Below are 22099 nucleotides of genomic sequence, written 5' to 3' on the forward strand. Positions count from 1 at the left end.
TGCTGTCCATTCAGCCAATACTTTGGGCCTCATGATCTTTTTAAGGTGTATGGATTCGTGAATGGACAGAGAATAGTGATTCTCGTAGACGATGGATGTAATTATGACTTAGTGAGTGATAGATTGGTAAAATTACTCCATCTTAAACCAGAACCTATAAAAAACATGTCGCTCTCAGGAGCTTTTAGGAGACACAATGAAGAAGACACATCCATAGTACGGAATATTCCTTTTCGTATACAAAAATATAGAGATCGAAGGGATTTTCTAGTAGCTCCTTTACAAGACGTTGACATGATTCTAGGTAAACCATGGCGGTATGATTTTAACCTTGCTATTCATCCTCATACTTATCATTGTTGCTTTGTACATAAGGATGAAAACATAAGGATCGTAGGGGATCGGGACATGTATATAATTCCCTTGATTACTCCTACCCAAGCGAAAAGATTAGTAAAAAGAGGGGTAGATTGTAATCTTGTGTATATACGGGTTCCACGAGATCTTCATATCTCAAAAGCATCCCATTGCTTATGAGAGTAGAAAACTTCAAGGGGCTGAATTAAAATATATCACGTATGAGGAGTTACCGGCAGTCATTCATGCTTTAAAGTTATGGAAGCATTATTTATATGGTTCTGCTTTCAAGATTAAGACTGACCATCAAAGTATCAACAACTTGTTTTCTCAACCCATTGTTTCTTCAAGGCAAATCAAATGGGCTGAATATATTCAATCCTTTGGGCAACCAAATATTGAATATCAGCCAGGAAAGGAGAATTTAGTAGCTGATGCTTTGAGTAGACGGCCCCAAGTTAATCACATTTCTATGATTAAGGAGAAATCATTAGGAGCAATGGTTGAAGCTTATCCTTTAGATGAGGAATGGGAAGATTCAGTGTAATGAGGTCGAGGGTTTAGAGGCTTATTCCATCGTGGATGGATACTTATTTTTGGGACGTGCCATATGTGTACCCAAAACATTTCGGTATCTAGTCATGAGTGAGTTACATTGAGTCCATATTCTGGACATAGAGGCATTAGAGGGACCATTGACAATATTGAGAGAGACTTCCATTGGCCTAAACTTCGCAAAGAAGTTTCGACCTTTGTTCAACAATGTGACGTATGTCAGTGCATTAAATTTGACACAAGTAAGACTGCTGGTCTTTTGCAGTCTTTGCCTATTCCCTCGGAAAGGTGGGAACACATTACAATGGATTTTGTGTCAGGTTTCCCCAAGGTTGGTCAGTTTGAGTAGATTTTTATTGTTATAGATAGGCTGAGTAAACAAGCTCTTTTTATTCCCTGTAAAAAGGAGTTGTCTGCTTCTGAAACAGCAAAGTTATTCATTAGGGAAATCTTTAGGTTACATGGGTTACCAAAATCTATTGTATCCGATAATGATGGCCGTTTCATTAGCAACTTTTGGACAGCCCTATTAGAGAATATTGGAACCAAACTGAAATTTACTACAGCCTTCCATCCTCAAGGAGATGGACAAAGTGAGAATGCCAATCAAACCATAATTACTTCGAGCTTATGTCCATGACCAACTTAGAAGGTGGCCAAAGTTCTTACCCATGTTAGAGTTTGCTTATAATAACACTGTACATACTTCCACCAAGAAAGCCCCTTTTGAAATCATCTATGGGCAATGTTTACCCACTCCAGTAACACACTTGGGGGAGCGAATTTTTGCTGCTGACCAGTTTGCTGAGGATATGTCACAGGTTATTGAGCAGGTAAAAGAACATATTAAGAAGGCCCAGGTTCAACAATCCAAGGCAGCCAATAAAAAAAGAAAAGAAGTTTATTACAAGGAGGATCATTGGGTTTTATTGAAGGTTAATAAAAGAAGAATCAAGTCAGTGAGAGGAAGTACAAAACATGTCAAGTTAGCACCGAAGTCTTATGGTCCGATTCAGATTTCAGCAGCTTTATATTTAAGAAGAAGGATCCAGAGCGTATGAGCTGAAATTACCAGCCCACGGGCGTATGAAGAATATCTTTCATGTGAGCAATTTGAAGAGATACCATGGCGATACTTCTACGTTTTTTGATACTCAGCATCAAGAAGAACCTGAACTTGAAGATGGGACTGAAGTTCTTACTCCGGAACAGATCATGTACCATAAAGAGACGAGTACTCGTGGAAAGAAGAGATACATGTATTTACTGAAGTTTAAAAACCAGCCAGCTAGTGATGCACAATGGATGGAAGAAGAGTTCTTTACAGATTTTCCACTGATACTCGCAGATTATAAAGAGGCGATGCAATTCCAGAATTAACAAGAGAAAGTGCACGTAAGAGGAAGAGATAAGCAATAATCTAGAAGAGGACTTCTGATCATTCAAGCAGGAGGGAGTGTCATGACAAGAGAAATGATTATTTAGTTAATTAATAGTCATTAGAACCTTATCTTTGTTAGGCGCCAATTTGATGGTGCGGTTATATGTTTGTATTTATGATTGATCAAGCGATGTAAATAGTACCGCCAAAACTATGTAACATTGGCCAATGATTAGTAATAAAGATGTGCACACACGTGTCTAGGTCCTAGGGGCAAAAGGGTACATTAGAGTGCATTGAATGGTAGGTGCATGGGTCATAGGATAAGGGTAGGTGTAAATGGGAAGATGGAACTTGAATGATCTCAAGGGACAGTATCACCCTTTCATTGTGAATCTCACGTAGCATTCTCTCTACCACATTGCATTCATCCACCATCTCTCTCCCACCTTGCATGTAGGTTGAATACTCTCACGAGGGCGCTCTACCCCATTGAAGGGCCAATTGGCATTCAAATTCTGCATGCATTGCACACATTTGCATTCTCGAAAAGTCTGGTTTTTCACATGCTCCTTGAACTTATTGTTGTAGAAACGATATGGGATGCAAGAAGATCATAGCGGTGACTGCTCTTGTAGTCAAGATCCTCTTCCTCTTATGACGTAAAGCATTGATACGTGTGAGAATGCAAGTGAATGGCTCTGATACCAATTGAAAATGTGAGAGCAGGAATATTTAGAAATCTTAAACAAAAGATTAAATCCTTTTTTCCCTTTACTGACTTGGAAGCCCCTAAAAAGACAAACCTAGAGTTGACTAACCTACATGACCGTACCATCATAAATACTTTATAATTCAACACCACATGGACATGGTTTTCGATGTCATTGAAATTGAAATTGCTAGCAGGCGTAGTAATGGTAAAGGAAGAGGAAATATAGTAAGATATCAGCCCTTAAAGGAAAAAGTTAAAGTATGAAGAAATGTATTAAAATCTGAATGCATGGGACCATTTAGATATACAATGTTATAAACTATAGTTAGTTTGCGGCCACACAAATTTCATAGTATAGACTCTAGTTGGTTTTCAGCCACACAAGTTTTATAATGTGCATATGATACTGCATGCTTAAGAAGATAACATTAGCAATACTCGAAGAGTTGGCTTTGCATTGCAATCTGATCAAACACACGCAGACTTCTTAATTTTCACATGATTGAAGTAGAAGTTGTGTAGTGATGAGAAAAGAGATTGTTCTCAGTACTTCAGAGAAAAAATACAAATTTTGAGTGGTTTTGTTGCTGCATTTTCTTACATTTTCTTTTGGATACTTATAGAAAGAGGTATTGGGTATGGCGATACCACAAGAACTAAAAGACTGTTTTCTGATATAACGGAATCAAGGTGCTTCCAAAGAGCATTATAACCGTGTTGCTATATTTTTGATGGTTGGGTTTCTAGGTTTCAAAACGTTTGGAGTCTACAGCTAGATATTTTCGGCGGCTTGGAACACTTGGATTCTGGGGACAACTTGTGTGCACTGCAGTTTCTGCTGTCATCTTAGCATTTTCTGTTGCAATAAGTGGATCACCTACGTCACAAGCCACCTTTTACTCGACGGCAGGAGGAATAACAGCAGCTTTTCTGTCTGTTTTTTGGTCATTTGGCTACATCCGGTTATCTGAACGATTGCGGAATACTGTTCATGAACTTAGTAAGGTAATTTGTATATCTTGCATTGATATCAATAAGCTTTCTAAATGTTATTTAGAGGGTAAGTCCAAAAGTCGAACTGGTTTGCTGCTTGCAGCAATTTTAAGTTTCAAGCGTGGGCCTTTGGGGTATCCACTGCCTGCGGCCTACATGCAGCATCTTTCTATTTGGTCCTTAAAACAAAAAGATTGACAGCATCTCAGACCAGTCTGGTATCTTTTTCACGTGTTTAACATAATATATTCCTGGTGCTATTGAGCCTTTGATTCTTTTGAAAGAAGTTTCCACTAAGGTTCAATATTTTTTTTTTCTTTTTGGTTGAGTCTCACAGTGACAAACAAAATCAGAAAGAGCATATTGCTCATTTTTGTTACGATGTCCTATCTAAATTCTGCAGGCTCCTCCGCGGGCTGAAGTGGTAAAGAACATCAAGAATGGTATCATCGTGAATCTTCTAGGAATGGGCTTAACGTTGCTAGGAATGCAAGCTACAGTTGGTGCACTTGTGGGAAAATCTCTGACATCCACAGCAGGGCCCTACTTGCAAGGAACTCCTGCAGGTTACAGCCCCGTATTGGCTCTTGATGTCTTTTTGGTGCAGGTATGTGCATTTCTGCGCATTTTTGAATAAATGCTCCTCGTCTGATGTAGTGTTCCTAAAGCAAGCAAAAACTTTATTTATATTGATTTCAGAAAGAAAAGAGGAACACAAAATTGTGAATTTCAATAATTGTGTGAAGATTACGTCCAATTTAACTTATTCTCATTCCTTCTTTCCACGGCTGAGATGTTGTATATGTGGGTTCCTTTCTTACTTCATTGATTTTCAAACATGTTGAGCTTGCAGCTTCTGTGTCGGTCTCTGGCAAATTATTACTTTTTGACTAGTTGCATCCCTTAGTTTTGATTTACTGTACTGTTGTCTGAAAGAAATCTGTCTATGCATGGAGATAAAAAAATTGGTAGGGTTGATCAATAACGAATTACAACAGTAGTACAATCTTGCGTGATAAGCAGACTCCCCTTATAGGAGATGGGCTACCCTATGAGATGCCAATCCTCTCAAAGGAGTTCATCAGGGTAGGACAAGTGGGCTCTCTTCATTGGATCAACCGTCACAACAACTCCCTTCCACTTCATTATCTTTCATTGACCTTCAATTATAGTATGCCGATGCTATGTTATCATGTGTGTTCATCACCCCTACATTAGTTAGAGACGGGCTAGTACCTCAAGCCTGTAATGAAGGGGAAAAAGGGCCAAGTTAGAGGTCCTTTAGGTGGAAAATGTGGAGGGACTATATAAGTCTCCATCCACTCCCTACTATGTACCTTTTGATGTGACATCTAATCCTATCTACTCTCTCTTTCTCCTTCCTGCCTATGCTCACTCACTTTTTCTCTTCCCTACTCCCTCTCATTCTTTCCCTCTCTCTTTCCTTCCTCATTCTCTCTCTCCTACCCCTTCTGCTAGTCTATCCCCCTTTCTCCAAATCTGCCCCTACCCCCTTTTCTACATTGGTATCAAAGCACTTTCTTGGGTGTGGATCACAAACTCCCTTGCAGTTCAATGAGATACGAAAAGAAAGACTAAGCCTTGACGATCAGTGCGCTTGACGATCACTGCTGCCCACCTGACGACCGCCTCATGACAGGTCATTGGACAAGGCCTGCACTGGGGCAACAAAGCTGTCCACAGTGTCCGAGGCGTTCGAAGGGCAGCTGAGCTCCAAGCACCACCAAGGTGCACAACGAATCAAGCAGCTCCATCCAGAGCTGGCCGACCCAAAGCTGGCAAAATAGCTCCATCCAGAGCTGGCCAACCGCGTACCCAAGCAAGCAACCTGCATCGCCCTTCCTCGTCCACAGAGATTCGTAGCACATCTCTGTTCAGCCCGACGTGCAAGGAGTGCACCTCGTCCTTCCCCGACACCCAACGTCGTCAAACGGCGTTGCCCCTTCCTCGTCAAACGGCACTGCTCCTTCCTCGTTCAAACGCAATCAACACAATCCTTTGCCACACTTCTTGCTGCCCGGCTATCGATGCGTGATGGTGATCAAAAGCTACGCCGCCCTCGTCGTGCCGCCTAGCCCGTGGCCTCCTGCAAAAACCTTGGCCTACAAGGCTCTAAACCCTAGGTTAGCCTTAATCTAGGGTTAGTTTAGTTAGGGGTTAGGTTTAGATCTGATTAGTTTGGACCTAGGTTAGGTTAGTACTAACTGGGGTTAAAGGAAGGGTTAGGCTAGCTTAACTCAGTGTTTTAGCAGTCCTAATAGTCCTAGGGTAGTGTTGTCCTAACTGTCCTAGGTGATTTAGCCCCCCCCCCCCCCCCCCCTAAATTATATTAAAAAAAAAAAAACTACTCATTTTTTTCCAACCTCTTTTAGGGCCTTTCCAAAGCCCTATTTTGGCTCATTCAAGCCCCATTTCGCAGCTTCTTCAACGAACTTTCTTTTGAGCCTCTCCATCGACCTTTTTCGTGTTTCCACACACTATCTCAGGTGCTCATTATAGCAAGGATTTGCTATCCATTTCTCCTTGCCTACATTCGAGATCCTCTCTCCAGGGCCAGTCACCATGCCACCGAAGCGTGCCCCTCGTGGCATATTGCACGACAATGATGAGGTTGCTCAGTATGAGCAAGTGCCTGCCACAGTGGTTGCATCCACTGGTGGTACAGATGTTCCTTCCACTCAGCCTCTCTCCCCTGCATCCCGAGAAGCGCAGGCAGCGCAGACACAGTTTTTGGATGCCCTCTCCTCTATGCTTCAGGGGGCTTTCTGCCAGATAGGACAGGAGTTCAACCAGCAGCTTACCACAGCCATGGCTATGCATGATACCGCTCTTGCCCAGATGGGACAACAGATTGGTCAGCAGATCACATTTGCCATTACTATGCAGGATAAGGGTAAGCAGCCCGTATCCCAACAAGGGGAACGTTGCATGTACCCCAGCATGGGGATTATCTAGACTTAGATGATACTTAGATGATGCATGTGCCAGAGAGCACCTTCTTGCAGGATGTCAGGCCATCTTTTGGCTCACAGCTTTTTGCATCTATGCAGGTTGAGCCGTCTCTTTTGGGCCGACCTGTTGGTGTGCATCTGGTTAGTGCTCCTTCACAGCACCGGCGAGTATGCCTGGAGCTGGCTTTGGTTTATATGGCAGCCCACACCCTTGGGAGAGAGGTCAATCCTCTTCTCAGCCCTTTGGTATGCCATCATTTCAGAGAGATGCATTTGGCAGAGAGACCCAGCCCGGGGTTCATGCACCTATTGCTCCGCCAGCGAGCACATATAGCCAGACGCAGCTAGTGCATCAGATGACAGCAGCTACTACGCAGTAGGGAGCGAGTGGTGGGCAACAAGCCACTTTTGATGAGATGTTGGCAGATTCTTTGCGTGCATACAAGGCCCTACCTGAGGCCATCAAACTTGAGATGTCCTTCTCTGATTATGTGAACCTCAAGCGTGATGATGCCCGCACTTCTAGAGGTTACATACACAAGAATTATGCAGCCAAGGATATCAAGGACAAACTCACAGTGCATAAGTTTGAAGGGGACACTCGCACTCCCAATGAGTTGGAGGAGTGGCTCACGAAGCTGGAAGACTATTTTTGCTTCTACCCCAAGTTTGAGGAGGAGCGCATCATTTTTGCAGGTATGCATATGCAGGACTATGCCCACACATGGTGGCGATACATGAGGGATTCACCTCAGAGACCAACCACTTGGAGGGGTTTCAAAGAATTGATGGTCACTACATTTGTATCCCCACTTGTCTTGGATCAATACTTGGCTGAATTTTATTTGTCGCAGACCGGTACGTCCAAGAGTACTTGCAGCGCTTTTGGAGGCTTTCCCTATTTGTGCAGGACGTATCTGAAAAAGGAAAAGTTGCTGCGTTTCATCCATGGGTTAAGTCCTTCTCTTGTTGCAGATGTGAAGGCACTCAAACAATTGATCGTGCAGCCCAATTGGTAGAGGTATTTGAGCCCAAATATGCCAGCAAATATAAGATGATAGTGGGCAACGCATATGGGAATGCAAATGAGGTTGAGAAGAAGCCTAAAGTGACTGACTGGAATGAAAGAAAATCAGCAGCAGCACCATTTCCGAGGAGCATTGGGAAGTTTGCAAAATGTGTAACAGTGGTACTGTAAAACTCAGCATGATTATTGAGATATCGGATGATGACGATTTGATGGATGCTTCTGAGACTTTGGATGCCACTCGTGATGATTTAGATTATGCCAGCAAATATAAGATGATAGTGGGCAACGCATATGGGAATGCAAATGAGGTTGAGAAGAAGCCTAAAGTGACTGACTGGAATGAAAGAAAATCAGCAGCAGCACCATTTCTGAGGAGCATTGGGAAGTTTGCAAAATGTGTAACAGTGGTACTGCAAAACTCAGCATGATTATTGAGATATCGGAAGATGAGGATTTGATGGATGCTTCTGAGACTTTGGATGCCACTCATGATGATTTAGAGGGTGCACAAATCGTGGAAGAAGCTCTAGATGTTGGAGCCACGAAGGGGGTTGATTTCCCCTTTGATCCCGGTGGTGCTAATGAACGTAATATGCATGGTATACAATCTGATGACACTCAGCCCACATGTAACCCGTGAGGCCATTGGCCTAAAGTCTTTCATGTGGAGCATCGGGTTGCTATGCCCTTTCTTGCGCGAGAGGATGCAAATGGTAATGCTCCTGTGGACGAGGAGGAGATCTACTGGGATGCGCAGCAAACAATTTATGCTATCTATTCTCATGCATTGATGGGTGCCAAAAGTGCTGAAACTATCATATTGAAAGGGCAAATTAATGGCAAGACTGTGCTCATGCTTGTGGACAGCGGTAGTACTCATAGTTTCATCAATTCTTAGACCTTACAGAAGGTGGGACTGATTGCTACTAAGATTGATCATGGGCTGAGAGTAGAGGTGGCAAATGGACAACATTTGGTCAGTAAATTTTGTTGCCAAGATGCAAGGATCAAGCTCTCTGATGATTATGAATTTGCTGGGGATCTCTTGGCATTGGATATGGGCCCAATAGATGCTGTCCTAGGCTGCAATTGGCTGAAATCTTTGGGTAAACTCAGCATGGATTTAAATGCCCTATCACTCAGCTTTGTCCACAAGGGTAGAACTGTAGCATTGCATGGCATTGCCACTCCTAAATTGCAGGTCATTTCAGCAAGGCAGTTAGCCAGAGAGCTCAGGAAGGAGCATGCCCTCTATGCATTGAATGCGTCAGTATCTCAGGGGGGTAGCATTCCCCCTGTTGAGGATTGTGATATGCAGCAGTTGCTATCGGAGTTTGCTCATGTATATGTTGATATGCCATCCCAATTGCCTCCCAAGAGGGATGTGGATCATGCCATTGTTCTAGAGCCTGGTAGTAAGCCCATAAACAAAGCCCCATATCGTCTCTCTAAGGTTGAGCGGGAGGAAGTGGTAGTACAGGTGCGGGAATTGCTTGAGAAGAACTTCATCTCTCATAGCACTTCTCCTTTTGCCTCTCCGGTGCTTTTGGTGAAGAAGAAGGACGGATCATACTGCATGTGCATTGATTACAGGGATCTAAGTAAGACCACTATCAAGAATAGGTTTCCAATCCCCAGGATAGATGACCTGTTGGATGAACTCAAGGGTGCTTAGTTTTTCATGAAGATAGATTTGAGATCTGGTTACCATCAAATCAGGGTGAAAGGAGATGAGCACAAGATGGCCTTCCGCACAGAACGGGGCTTGTATGAATTCAAGGTGATGCCTTTTGGATTGACGGTAGTAATGAACAAGATATTGCAGCCACTTCTTTTCAGATGCGTGCTGTTTTTCTTTGATGATATCCTCATTTACAGCATAGACAAGAGCACATTAAGCATGTGATGCAAGTGCTGGAAATTTTGAGGATGCATCAGCTTTATGCAAAGGCCAGCAAATGCACTTTTATGGCAAAGGAGGTTGAGTACCTGGCGCATATTGTGAGTAGACGTGGCATTTGGGTGGATCCTGCAAAAGTGAAATGCATCAAAGATTGGCCACAGCCACAAAATCCCACCCAGTTGAGAGGATTTTTAGGTCTTGCTTCCTTCTACAGGCACTTTATTCGCAAATTTGTCAAGAGGGCAGCTCCTCTTACTGACCTCTTGAAGAAGGATGCTTTTGGGTGGTCAAAGCAAGCACAACGCAGCTTTGAAGACCTGAAATTTGCCCTCACTCATGCGCTTGTCTTGGTATGCCCTCCTGATTTTTCACGTTCTTTCATTGTGGAGGCAGATGCCAGTGGCATTGGGGGCTGTTCTGAGACAGGAACACAGGGTAATAGCCTTTGAAAGCAGGAAGTCTTTCATTCTCTCCCTCTCTCTTTCCTACCTCATTCTCTCTCTCCTATCCCTTCTCCTCCCTTCTTCCCCTATTTCTCTTCCCCTTCTGCTAGTATATCCCCCTTTCTCCAGATCTGCCCCCTACTCCCTTTTCTACAAAGCCTCCCAAACTCTATCCCATGCATGCGTGGAAAAGGGGACTCGTGGTAATGCCCAAACATAAGAGTGTCTTGATTGCATAAAGGTGAAGGATGGCATCAACCTCAAGCTTAAAGCTAGTGAGCTGAAATGGGTAATCTCTGTAACAGGGAGATTGCCTACTCACCCTCTCTCTCCTGCTCACTACTACCTAAACTTTGAGAATAATGCACTCAAAACAAAAGTGGAACTGTGGAGTGTGTGTGAGAGTAATTCAATGGACCTTCGAAGAGGAAAATAAACTGAATAAATGGATGCCCAGTAGGGCTGGATACAACTGAAAGAATAGATGCTGTATGGAGGGGATAACCCTCACTGCAAAAGACTAGAGAAATACTGTATAGACGGAAGTGAACCCTCACTATAGGAACTGAAGGGATAAAGGGGGATGCTTTGATGCTGACCCCCACTGTTGCTAGAATCCGGACTGAACCGGACCTGTAGATGGACCTGTACTGCTCCCCGAACTTGGCCTGAACAGCTACTGTATGCTGTTGATCCTGCACTTTGAGGGTACACTGCCCTGGAGAAACCCTGAATAGAGGATGGAATGAAGGGCCAATGGGTTGTCGTTATATAGGACGCTTGTGCCCAAAGATGACCGAACCAGGCTTGCCTTGATCGCTGACCCAGGCTTGAATCTGCTCGATCAGACAGGTTGGGCCTGTACATCCACCGACTGCCACGTGGTGCCTAAGTTTTTGCTGACATGTCTGTTGTAGATACTGATGTGTTTGTTGCAGGTGCTAGATGTTGACATGGTGGCACTTACGTGGCCTGTGCTGACTTGGATTGGTTGCACTGACATGGCTACCTGATGACATGGCAGTCCACTGCAGGGTTTGCTGATGTGGCTGCCTGCGTGACAACCTGTGTGACCTGCTGACGTGGTAGTCCATGTTCTAGTCCAACATGCCACGGGTTGAGGATGGCCGTGACATCCCCTTCTGCTGAAGCTCAAACTAGGGTATGAAGAGTATGCTGGAAGGAGATGCCTGACTTTATGGTATACCTGCCTCATGAATCCTGATTTGATAGAACCGAAGGCTTGGCTTATGAATCTTTGATTTGATGGAACTGACTCTCAAGCTCCTCTGCTGACTTCTGCCAAGGATACTTGCTGCGGAACCATGTTTCAGGAAGATGCTCAATGCGATGCTCCTCTGGTCATATTGGTGATAGGGACGGAGACTCGTCGTGAGGAAAAGGTACTGGTCATGTTGTAGTACTGCGTTCTTTTTGGGGGTCCTAACTCGTGCCCTCTGAATAGCTGAAACCAAAGGTTGAGGAGGAATATCTCTAAGCGAAGAAATGAACTTGGAGCCATAGCCTAGGATCTTGATATCCAAGCCTTGGTTTTGATAATCAGGTCGAACTTCAAATTGGTTCCACCATCGTGTCTCCAAGCTGATATCCGTTGCCTGAGCAGGTGTGACCTTGAGTGGCTGACTGTCTATCCACCCTCAGATATTCAGAGTGGTTGAGGTGACTTCCATGTTGCTCTCCACCTGCTGTCTCGGAAATGCTCCATTCAAGACAATGGTATCCGCTAGCGTAAGAGGCAACTGGGGTTGCTTGGATGCTTTGGTGGAAATAATATCCTCGGTCTCGGAACTCCCTGAATCTGCCAGGATGAGGAGCTTTTGACAACCAATCTGTCCATAAAACTGAAACACTGTGGGAAACTTATGAGGCTCCCCCTTCTGTTGCTGATGGTGTCCCATAGGAGTTGAAGCTGTGGATGAACCACTTGACGTGGCTCCTTCTACTTGAAGCTGCTTCAAGTGTGGGCAATCTTGCTTCTTGTGGCCCTACGCATGACAATGGAAGCACCTGTTCTCTTTGGTATAGGTCGCTCGTGTTGCTGCATCCAAGTACCCACCATAGCTGTTGCTATCCTTCCTCCTCTAGCTCTTCTTTTGCTGCCCATACCCACCATCACCTCACGTGAAGTCCTGGGACTTTTTACTGTTGACCTGCTTGGATCCTAGACCCTTGTGCATGAGCTCGAAATGGTAAGCAAGCTCATGTGCACTCTAATCGTGTGGCCTGAAACTACGAACATACCACTGGATGTCTGTATGCAGCTATAAGCTCCTGGTTTTTCTCTAGCTGCAACTGTATGAACATTTGATAAACTTATTGGCGTAATGATTCACCGTCTTTATGTCCCATACAACTGATTCTGCAGTCTGCCCAGGTACTAAGGTGGAAGGAACCGTGTTCTGATATCTTTTATGAACTTTGTCCACTCATAATGAGCTGACTCCTCGATTGCATCATAGTGGTCCTTTTGCCACTTGCGCCACCAGGTGACCGCCTTGCCTAATGACAATGAGCGGTGTATTCTCTCATCAATGCATCTAGGCACAACTGAAAATAGCTTTCGAATTGATTGAGCCACAAAATCAACACTAAAGGTTCAGTTTTACCATCATATCGAAGAAAATTGAGCTTCCCGAGAAATGAAGCTTTGATAGAGCTTCACGTCGCGTTCTTCTTTTGCCTCCCAAGATACTTTCTCGCGTTCTGTGGCGGCCTGCTTACGATCATCCCACATCTCCTGGAGCTGAACCATGAGGGTAAAGAGACTCTCTGACTCTTGTTGCTGCTTCTGCATCATGGTCTGCATCATGGCCATCATAACAGAAACTGTCATCGAGGCCTCTGCGACCATGTTCTGTTGTGGTCAGACCTACCTCTCCACTAGTGTTGGACGTGCCACTAGTACTCATGGTGTCCTTTTCGGTCCTTGTTTGTACCATAAAATAGTGGGCTGTCATGTTCAGGAACTGCACCTCCCTATCTTTGGAAATAAGATCTGAAGCTTAGATACCACGACTTTGAATTGTGAGAATAATGCACTCAAAACACAATTGGAACTGTGGAGTGAGTGTGATAGTCTGAGGGAGGAATGCAATGGACCTCCAAAGAGCAAAATAAACAACTGAATAAATGGATGTCCAATAGGGCTGAGTACAACTTAAAGAACAGACACTGTATGGAAGGGATAACCCTCACTACAAAATATTAGAGAAATATTGTATAGAGGGCACTGAACCCTCGGTGTAGGAACTGAAGGAATAAAGTGCACTGATGCCGACCCTTGTTGCTACTAGAACCTAAACTGGAACCTGTAGGTACCAAGGACGGGGTAGATCTGTTGCTCCCTGAACCTGGCCTGAACTGCTACTGTATTCTGCTGATCCTTCACTGCTGGTCAGGGGTACACTGCCCTGGAGAAGCCTTGAATAGAAGTTGGAATTAATGGCCAAGGGGCTGTCCTTATATAGGCCCCTTTGGCCCTAAAACAGGTCTGTGCTGATGGCTGACATGGGCCTGAATCTGCCCAACTAGACAGGTTGGGCCTGTACAGCCATCGATTGCCACATGCCAGTCTGCCAGGTGGCTGCTGACGTGGTGCATGCTCTGTTGCTTTTGTTAACTTGTTGCAGGTGCTGCTAACGTGTCTGCTCAGATGTTGACGTGTCTGTTGTAGATGCTAGATGCTGACATGGTGACTGACTGCGTTGACATTGCTGCTCGATGATGTGGCAGTCCATTGCAGGGTTTCCTGACATGGTTGCTTGTGTGCGGTCCACGTTGTGGTCTAGCATGCCACAGACTGAGGATGCCGGTGACATCTCCTCTATCTCCCATAAGCCATGCCTCATCCCCTTAGCTTTGCCTCTGTACCTATGCTGTGGTGATTGTGTGGCCAGCGATAGCAATGGCTAGATCCTTTGCATTGTTCGCCCTCAATGATGCCGACACCTCCATGTTTATTGATTGATTCACTTATGCATTGTTTTAATTTAGGTTTTGTCAGTCGGAATTGATGGACCAAAGCAGTTGATCTTCTTGTCTATCTCCTTGTTGGCGTCAGGCAAGGATACCAAGAGGCAGCCAATGTAGGAAGAATTGTGCTGTTTATACATCATAGACAATTGATACTATATTGGCTCTTCTCAATGGGGAAGAGCACATCCTATGCATATTTATTTCTATTGTGCAAGTAGAGAGTAGAGGCTGCTTCATGAATCATGAGTGCACACAATGGCCGTGTGAGTGTATGCACATTGGGGAAGATGTGTAAATGCTTTTATGAATGGTTACAAGATGCGCTAATCGACCATGGGGACTTGTCCATTCGGTTGGCACCCTTAGGGAAAGAGGTGTAAAACCCACCATTTTTAGCCAGTGGAGTCTAGACTAAGGTCTCTTGGCCCCATATACACCTTCCTACAACACCACCATTATGCCTGTCACAGGCATCTACATTATGTGGCGTGCTGGAATGCCATGTGAACTGTGACGTTAGCAGAGTACCAAGCTCCACAACAGCACATCAGACAGCCGGCCATGACAGCACCATGTCAATGCAGTAGCCAGACTGGCCACATCAGCAGCCACGTGGCAGACTGCCATGTGGAGGTCGGGTATTGGACAAACATAACCAGTCTGGTCGGTTCATAGCCTGCCCTTGGTCGGTTATTTTAGGGCCTTGGGGGGCCTATATTAGGTGGCCCCCTTGGCCACTCCTTCCATCCACATTTCAGGCTACTTTGGGGCAACAATTCTCAGCCAACAGCATCAGGATCAGGAGCCGAAAAGGCCAAGATCAGGGAGCAGCAGATCTGCCCCATCCCCGGCACTAATAGATCATAGGGGTCCCTTCACTTCATCAGTTCGTAGTTCCTACAGTGAGGGTTTAGTCCCCTCCCTACAGTATTTCTTTAGTCTTTTGCAGTAAGGGTTTATTCCCTTCAGATGGTACTTATTTTTTCAGTTATATTCAGCCCTATTGGGCAGATGATTATTCACTTATTCTTTTCCTCTTCAGACTCTTATATTCCTCCCTCATATTCTCAGACACACTCCACAGGTCCATTTGTGTTTGAGTGCATATTCTCTCAGTGTAGTTATCAGTGAGTAGAGGCTTTCTTCCTGCTACATTGGTATCAGAGCTTCATACTTCTTGAGATAGAGAGGTTCAGTTTTATGGTACAGACAAGATCCGGAAAGGACACCATGAGTACCAATGACAAGTCCACAACTCTGATGGGAGGAAGGATCCGCTTCTCAAGCCTTGCCACCATAGAATCCCACCTTGCCGCCGAGGCTCCGATGTCCATCTCTGCCATGGTAGCCTTGCTGCACAACAGGATGCTGATTGCAGCAACAATAGTTAGATAGTCTCTTTACTCGCATGCTTCAGCTCTAGGAGACATGGGATGATCGTGAGCAGGCCGCCAAAGAGGGTGAGCGAGCAGCTTGGGAGGTGAAAGAAGAGTGTGATGGCGAGGCTCAAGAAGCTAGGGAGCTTAGAGAGGTCACGGCTTGGGAGGAGAAGGAAGAATTGGACTGACATCTTTCTCTACTCCGTCCATAGGGAGATGAGGAACTGAAGAGAGCTCCATAGCCTGTCAAAGCTTCATTTCCTAGGAAGCTCAATTTTCTTTGGTATGATAGTATTACCTAACCTTTAGCGTTGATTTCTTGGCTCAACCAATTCGAGAGCTGTTTCCTTTTTTTTTTTTTTTTTTTTTTTTTGCAGAAGGAGACTTCTGTTAAGTAAGAAAGAAACTCGCTAGAGCAAGCTCTGTGCGGAAATACAACATGCTAAGCATGTAAGGAAAACACCTCAGAGTATTGAGGTAGAAAGAAACCAAGGCTGAGGCTGATAATGCCAAGTCAATCCTGTAGAAGTCTCAGCAAAGAAGGTCTCCAATCTCTGAGAAAAGTAACTCTCTTGGAGGAGGTTGCTCGAGATGATCCCTGCATGGTCGCCCAAATGGCCATCAGAGTGTGTACTGTATGTGTCCAAGTACTGGCCAAGATCTGAGAAGGGTGAACCTGAGAACCCTCCAGAGCCTCAGTGCATCTGGCTCTCCAAATGTGCCATGTTGCAATGCTAGCTAAGATCTCCCATGGAGAGTCAATCGAGGAATGAGCAGCTCTGAAGAGAGTGGCGGGAACATCCTCTAGAGAGCACGACTCCACGAGATGTCATCGGATGTGAAGAGCCCAAGAGGAGTCAAGTCTCTCAAAGAAGACCTGGGGCCCTGAAAGAGTGAGCCAAGCCACTGATCCCCAGGTCATGAAGAAGGGTAGGTGAACAAAAGTGCTGAAAAGTCTTGCAATACCCTTCCATATGATTCTCGCCTGTCTGCAATCCCAAAGGTAGTGCTGTATTGTTTCCAAAGCAGAAAGGCAACGAGGGCAAGAAGAGTCAGCTTCGAACCTAAATCTCCATTGGTTCACTGCTATCCCATCCTGAATAGAAAGCCAAAAGAAGAGAGCGATTTTTTTATTCCAGAGCCTTTGCCAAAAAAATTTCTGCAAGTCAGCAAAAATTTTTCTATTCCAGAGCCTTTGCCCAGCCTATAAAAGAGGCTATGTACTTGCTGTGAACATATCAATCTATTAACATCAGTTCGTGCCTCAGCTCTTGTCTCCAATCATGTGTCTCTCACCCTCTTCCCATTTTCAACAGTTGGTATCAGAGCAGGTCTTCCTTGACTGAGCTCTTGCCCACGCTGCAGCTCGTGCCCACGCAACTGCTGCTCTACGCTGCACCTCTCTGCCCACGCTGCTGCTCCTGCAACATTCGCCATTCAGCCCGCAGCAAACAGCAAACAAACCCACCATCCTGCGGATCTTCTGCCCGCTCCTCTGTTCGCTCTTCTACCCGCCTTTGCTGCCCTACCTCGTAATACTGCCCGCTATCTTCCTGCTGCGCCATTCTGCACGTCCTCCCTCACAGTCTGCTCACGCCTCCCTCGCAATCTGCTCATAGCCATCCCTCTGAAGATCAACTGCCCGTCATCAAGTTCTACAGCGCATCTATCTACCCAAAGACTATGGTGCATGACTATTACCTCTGACGGTGCTCTCCAAGAAGCAACTGACGGCAATGCACATGTGCACATGTCCTGCTACTGCCTGTGACTTGTGATGCATGCTTTGATCTGCGTCAATCTCCTTCCTAAGTGTCACTGATGCGCATGTCAGCGCTGCACGAACCACCTCATGAGCAATCGTCAACAACAACTGACGGGTGGGTGGCAAAGCACTTGCTAGGCACATAACTTTAACTACCTGTGACGTTGCAGCTGTGCAGCCCATTTTTCCAGCAGTTCGTAGAAGTTCGTGACTATTTTCAAGTAGTTTGCAACAACTCGTGGCTGCTTCCGGCAGTTCGTGGCATTTTTTGGGGAATTCTAACCCGTTTTCAACTTTGAACTGCTCCATCAGCAAATTTTCAAGGTCGCCTACCCTCATTTATGCTAGACGACCCTCTGCATAGCAACTTCAGGATCATTTGGTGCTAAAATCTGCAAAAATGGGCAAAAATTGTCAATTTTGTCCTAAAAGTCGACTTTTGCACTTTTAGCCCAGATTTTCAGTATTTTTTGGGGATTTCGGCATATTTGGCCTCTTCTGCACTATGGTTTTCATATTTTGAGAAAAAATATCAGAAACCCCAATTTTCTGCAAACCCTAATTTTGCAGCAACCCTAACCCAAAAATTTAGGGCTTTTCTGTCCTGTGTCTTCCTTTGGCATAATTGAAGCTTCTACCATGTAAAATTTGGGCCTTTTTTGAAATTTGAGTAAATATTGTAAGGGATTTAGACACTGGCTGTAATAACAGCTAAGACCTTCCCACCAATGGATAGCATAAAAAACTCCTCGTTCATCGAGAAATTCTCAGGGAGCAATTTCCCAACTTGGCAGACGAAACTCCGGCTTCTTCTTATGCGAGAAGGGATATGGAATATCACCAATGGCAAGGAGCCAAAACCCCAAAGTGATGATGCTAGAATCAGTTGGTGGGAGAACCAAAATGATAAAGCAATGGCTATCATTGGCCTAGCTTTAGCTGACAACCTTATCCACCATGTGGATTTTGATAAGACTGCAAATGACGTTTGGGAATTAGAGAATTTGTTTGGAAATAAGATCAATAATTCCAAAGTATTTCTTAAACAAAAACTCTTCAAGCTCAAGATGAAGGAAACTGAAACCATCAATGAACACTTGAGCAATCTTGGGTGAATTCTCCAACAATTATCTGCCATCCGAGCCATTGTTGAAGATGATGATCAAGTTGCTGTACTTCTCTCAAGTATTGAAGACATTTCCAAGTACAATGAGATCCTTGCTGTCCTAAGAGTTAGCCGCAATATGAGCTTTAAGGATATGGTAGCTCATCTCATTGATGAGGACCGTAGGCTTACAGAGAAAGCAAAATCTTCCTTCGAATCTGGCAAAGCATTCTTTCTCAAGAATAAGCCCAAGAAGAAAGGAAAACCTCTTAAATGTAATTACTGTCAGAAACTTGGCCATCCAGAGGATCGTTGCTTCAAGAAGATGGCAAAGGTACAAGCCAAAGAACATGCTAATCTGGTTGTGGAGCAGAGCGAGGACGAAGACGATGAAGCTACACCTTCTGGACCTGAGGAACAAGCCTGCACTGCTGCTGTTTCTGGTCTATCCCTCCATGAGGTGATAGATGAAGAGTGGGCTTTCTAGAGTCATGTGTGTTAGGTACTCTGCCTTGGGTAGTCCCCCTAAAATGATGTAATAATTTTTCATTTTGTGTGCCTTGTCCTATAAAAGGCTCCACTTATTTCCATGTACCCAGTTAGGAGACAGGGGGGTTGTTATGTCTTTCCTTTATCAGGCCTGGCTGAGTTCCAGGATGTTGGTGTACTCCCTAGATCTATGAGTTGGTCATGCATCCATGCTCAGATTTGAGTCTCTGATCACGTTGACACCTAAGCCATGAGAGTGCTTGGTTCAACCTCTGAATTATGCTCAGCTGTTAGCCTCTGAGATTGCCTGGGATGCACAGTCTGGAAGATGTCATAGTTTCTCACCCTAGCTCCGAAGGGGGGTTTGTTGGAATCGGAGTCCTAGTGTGTGTGGTCCTAGAGTCCTAGGAGTGTCCTACAGTTGTGTGAGTGTGAAGAGATTATAGGATCTAGATTCTCTTGTGTGTGACCTCATCTATGAGGTGTCTGTGTGGGAAGATAAGGCTTGCCCAGCCTATAAAAGTGGCGGAATCTGATAGGCTGATCTCAGACGGAAAGAGGGTGGGAAATTCGCCTTCATGCGCTGAAGTGCTGAAGTGAGAGAGAGAGAGAGAGAGAGAGAGAGAGAAAGAGAGAGAGAGAGAGAGAGAGAGAGTTTTTTACTTCGTAGGAACAATCTATGTACTTGCTGTGAACATATCAATCTATTAACATCAGTTCGTGCCTCAGCTCTTGTCTCCAGTCATGTGTCTCTCACCCTCTCCCCATTTTCAACACTGGAACCGATGGAAGAACTTTGAACCAAAGGAAACACTGATGTGTGTTGAACTTCAATCGACAATCGTGTGCACGTATAAACTCACAAACATTTAGATCTGGAATGATGGACAGCAGTAGAACAGCCAATAATATCTTTGCCAAAATGGGCCAAAACTATACACAAAGTTGCTCCCTCAGAGTCTTGTCACGTGCAGCCAAGTTTCTGCCTTGGAAGCTGCATGCTCCTTCGTGAGCTTCAGTGATTTCAGTGTGCTTGCAAGGCCCCAAATGAATAGAACAAGAGGGACCTCAGTCTGTCCCTATTCCACCAACTGTAGGACAACTGATCAGGCTGCGAATTACATCGACCCATATATGACCTGCCAACTGGTAGGGCAACTGGTCTGTTCCCTTTATTGGCCCACTGACCTGGGTGGACTGTAGACAAAAAGCCAAAGGTAGGCATGTTATTATATCATTTAGAGATTCCATATAGCAAATGGGAAAGTTTCTCTAGAGTCTATGGGTTTAATTGTGGGATTACTTAGGACATAGAGGGGAGACGACTTTGTCTAGGTAATCGTGGATTGATTGTCCAAAATGAGCTATGTTATTCTGGCCATCCACTGGTATAGTTAGTGACCGGGATAGCAAATTCAATAGTCATTTTTGGAGGGCTGTATATGAGTATTGTGAATCATCCATAGAGATGTCAATGACTAGCTATCTCTATGGATGATTCACATCTCGCAAATTCAAACATGTCGGGGTTAAGTCCCTGCTATCCGTGATGGAGTTTATGGTTTTCAACCTTATGAGTGACTATCATGAGATTGAAACTGCACTATGTTGTGTTTTGAGAGGATGAGTTTGGGAATGTTCGTGGATTCATCTAGGTATATGTCTTTTAAAAATGCTCTATCCTTAGAGAACCTTGTTGTTGTAAAGTAAGAGATTCCAAAGCTTTATTGATGCTGATTTAGGACATGTAGTCACAGCAGCTGATACTTCAATTTTACTTTCTAGTAATTTAAGAGACCTTTTCATGAAAGGCACAAAATTTCGATTGTAGTCTTTTAAAGAGTCTTGCCTTTTAAAAGCTATTGATAAGGGAATCTCAAAGTTTGCTTTTGCAAATAAAAGAAAGTTTAGGAGTTCAAAATATCTGATAAGAATGGAAAGGGAAGATTTTAAAGAAAGTTGCTTTGAAACTAGAAGAAGTCCCTTTTGTTAATTGCTGAAAGCAAAGTAACATCTCTCTAAAGAATATGGAACTCTTCTTCGAAAATTCCATAGGTAATTTGTCATTTCTTATATGGACAAATGTTCTAATAACTCTGTTTTTTATTTGCAATTTTTTTTACTTGGAATGTCTTTTGAGAGAAGTGAACTCGTCTGCCAAAACTTATGCCCTTGCCTTAGTTTCTCAAAAGGATCTGATCTTAAAACACCAAAGGCTTGCAAGTCTTCTGGATTTGTTTGCAATCCAAGTATCCCTTTCCTTTGTGCTGCTTGGAAGTTTCACAAAACTCCAAAAAAGCCAAGATTTATTGCAGCCAATTGTGAGACTACTTTGCCAGATGTCTCTAAATGGCTAAGCTAGTGCTTCAAAGCCATGTTGCCTAGTGTCCATTAACTTTGGAGGGACTTATTAAAGGAAGCAAATATCAAGCTGGATTTTAAAAGACTCTGTAGGAGTGATTCCTATTGTAAGATTTTTAAATTCCTCTCGAAGCATTTAGGAAGAAGAGTCCTTCAAACCTCTGAGTTTACTATGCTTTATATAAAGATTGAGCTAGAAGATCTAAAGTTTAGAATAGAAAAGCTAATGGCTGAAGTTTTTAAAGCTGAGATTTGACAAAGATAGATGCAACGTGTTAAAAGATGAGAAAATAGCTTTGTGTTTTGACTTTTTGTGGCTAAATAATAAAGACCATGACATTGATTCTAAAAAGAAAAGATAGAGAATAGTAAGTATTGCAGGTGTTTGGTCTTGGATAGATTTTCTTTTAGATAATCTTTACATCATAATAGGTGATTCTTTATTTTAACAAATTATAGGAATCCCTATGGGCACTAATTGTGCTGTCTTTTTATCAAACTTTTATCTTTTCACTTCTGAATTTGAGTTTATGCAACATCTTATTTCTATCAATACGTGCCCTATCATTTTACATAAGCTTAGGTGTTTTATAGATGATTTATCCATACTAGATATCCCTGACTTTCAAGACTTTATGTACAAAGACGCTTGTGC

The 22099-nt window shown here is 43.9% G+C and overlaps 1 protein-coding gene across 3 annotated transcripts in view; it reads left to right on the top strand.

Moving 5' to 3' along the window:
• LOC147887731 (protein TIC 21, chloroplastic-like) overlaps positions 1-22099 on the top strand; it is a 54771-nt gene that overhangs the window by 27401 nt on the left and 5271 nt on the right. For all 3 annotated transcript variants that reach the window (XR_015543133.1, XR_015543134.1, XM_087393622.1), the window contains exons 2-3: positions 3756-4013; positions 4405-4608. Coding sequence is in view for 1 of the 3 variants with exons in the window: in XM_087393622.1 (XP_087249748.1) it covers positions 3756-4013; positions 4405-4608 (462 nt within the window). In the remaining 2 variants the exon portion in view is untranslated. The remainder of the gene's footprint in view (positions 1-3755; positions 4014-4404; positions 4609-22099) is intronic.

Source organism: Dipteris shenzhenensis, chromosome 22, assembly GCF_047967505.1.
Source record: "Dipteris shenzhenensis isolate YYH24624 ecotype China chromosome 22, Dip_SZ_1.0, whole genome shotgun sequence".
Lineage (NCBI taxonomy): Eukaryota > Viridiplantae > Streptophyta > Polypodiopsida > Gleicheniales > Dipteridaceae > Dipteris > Dipteris shenzhenensis.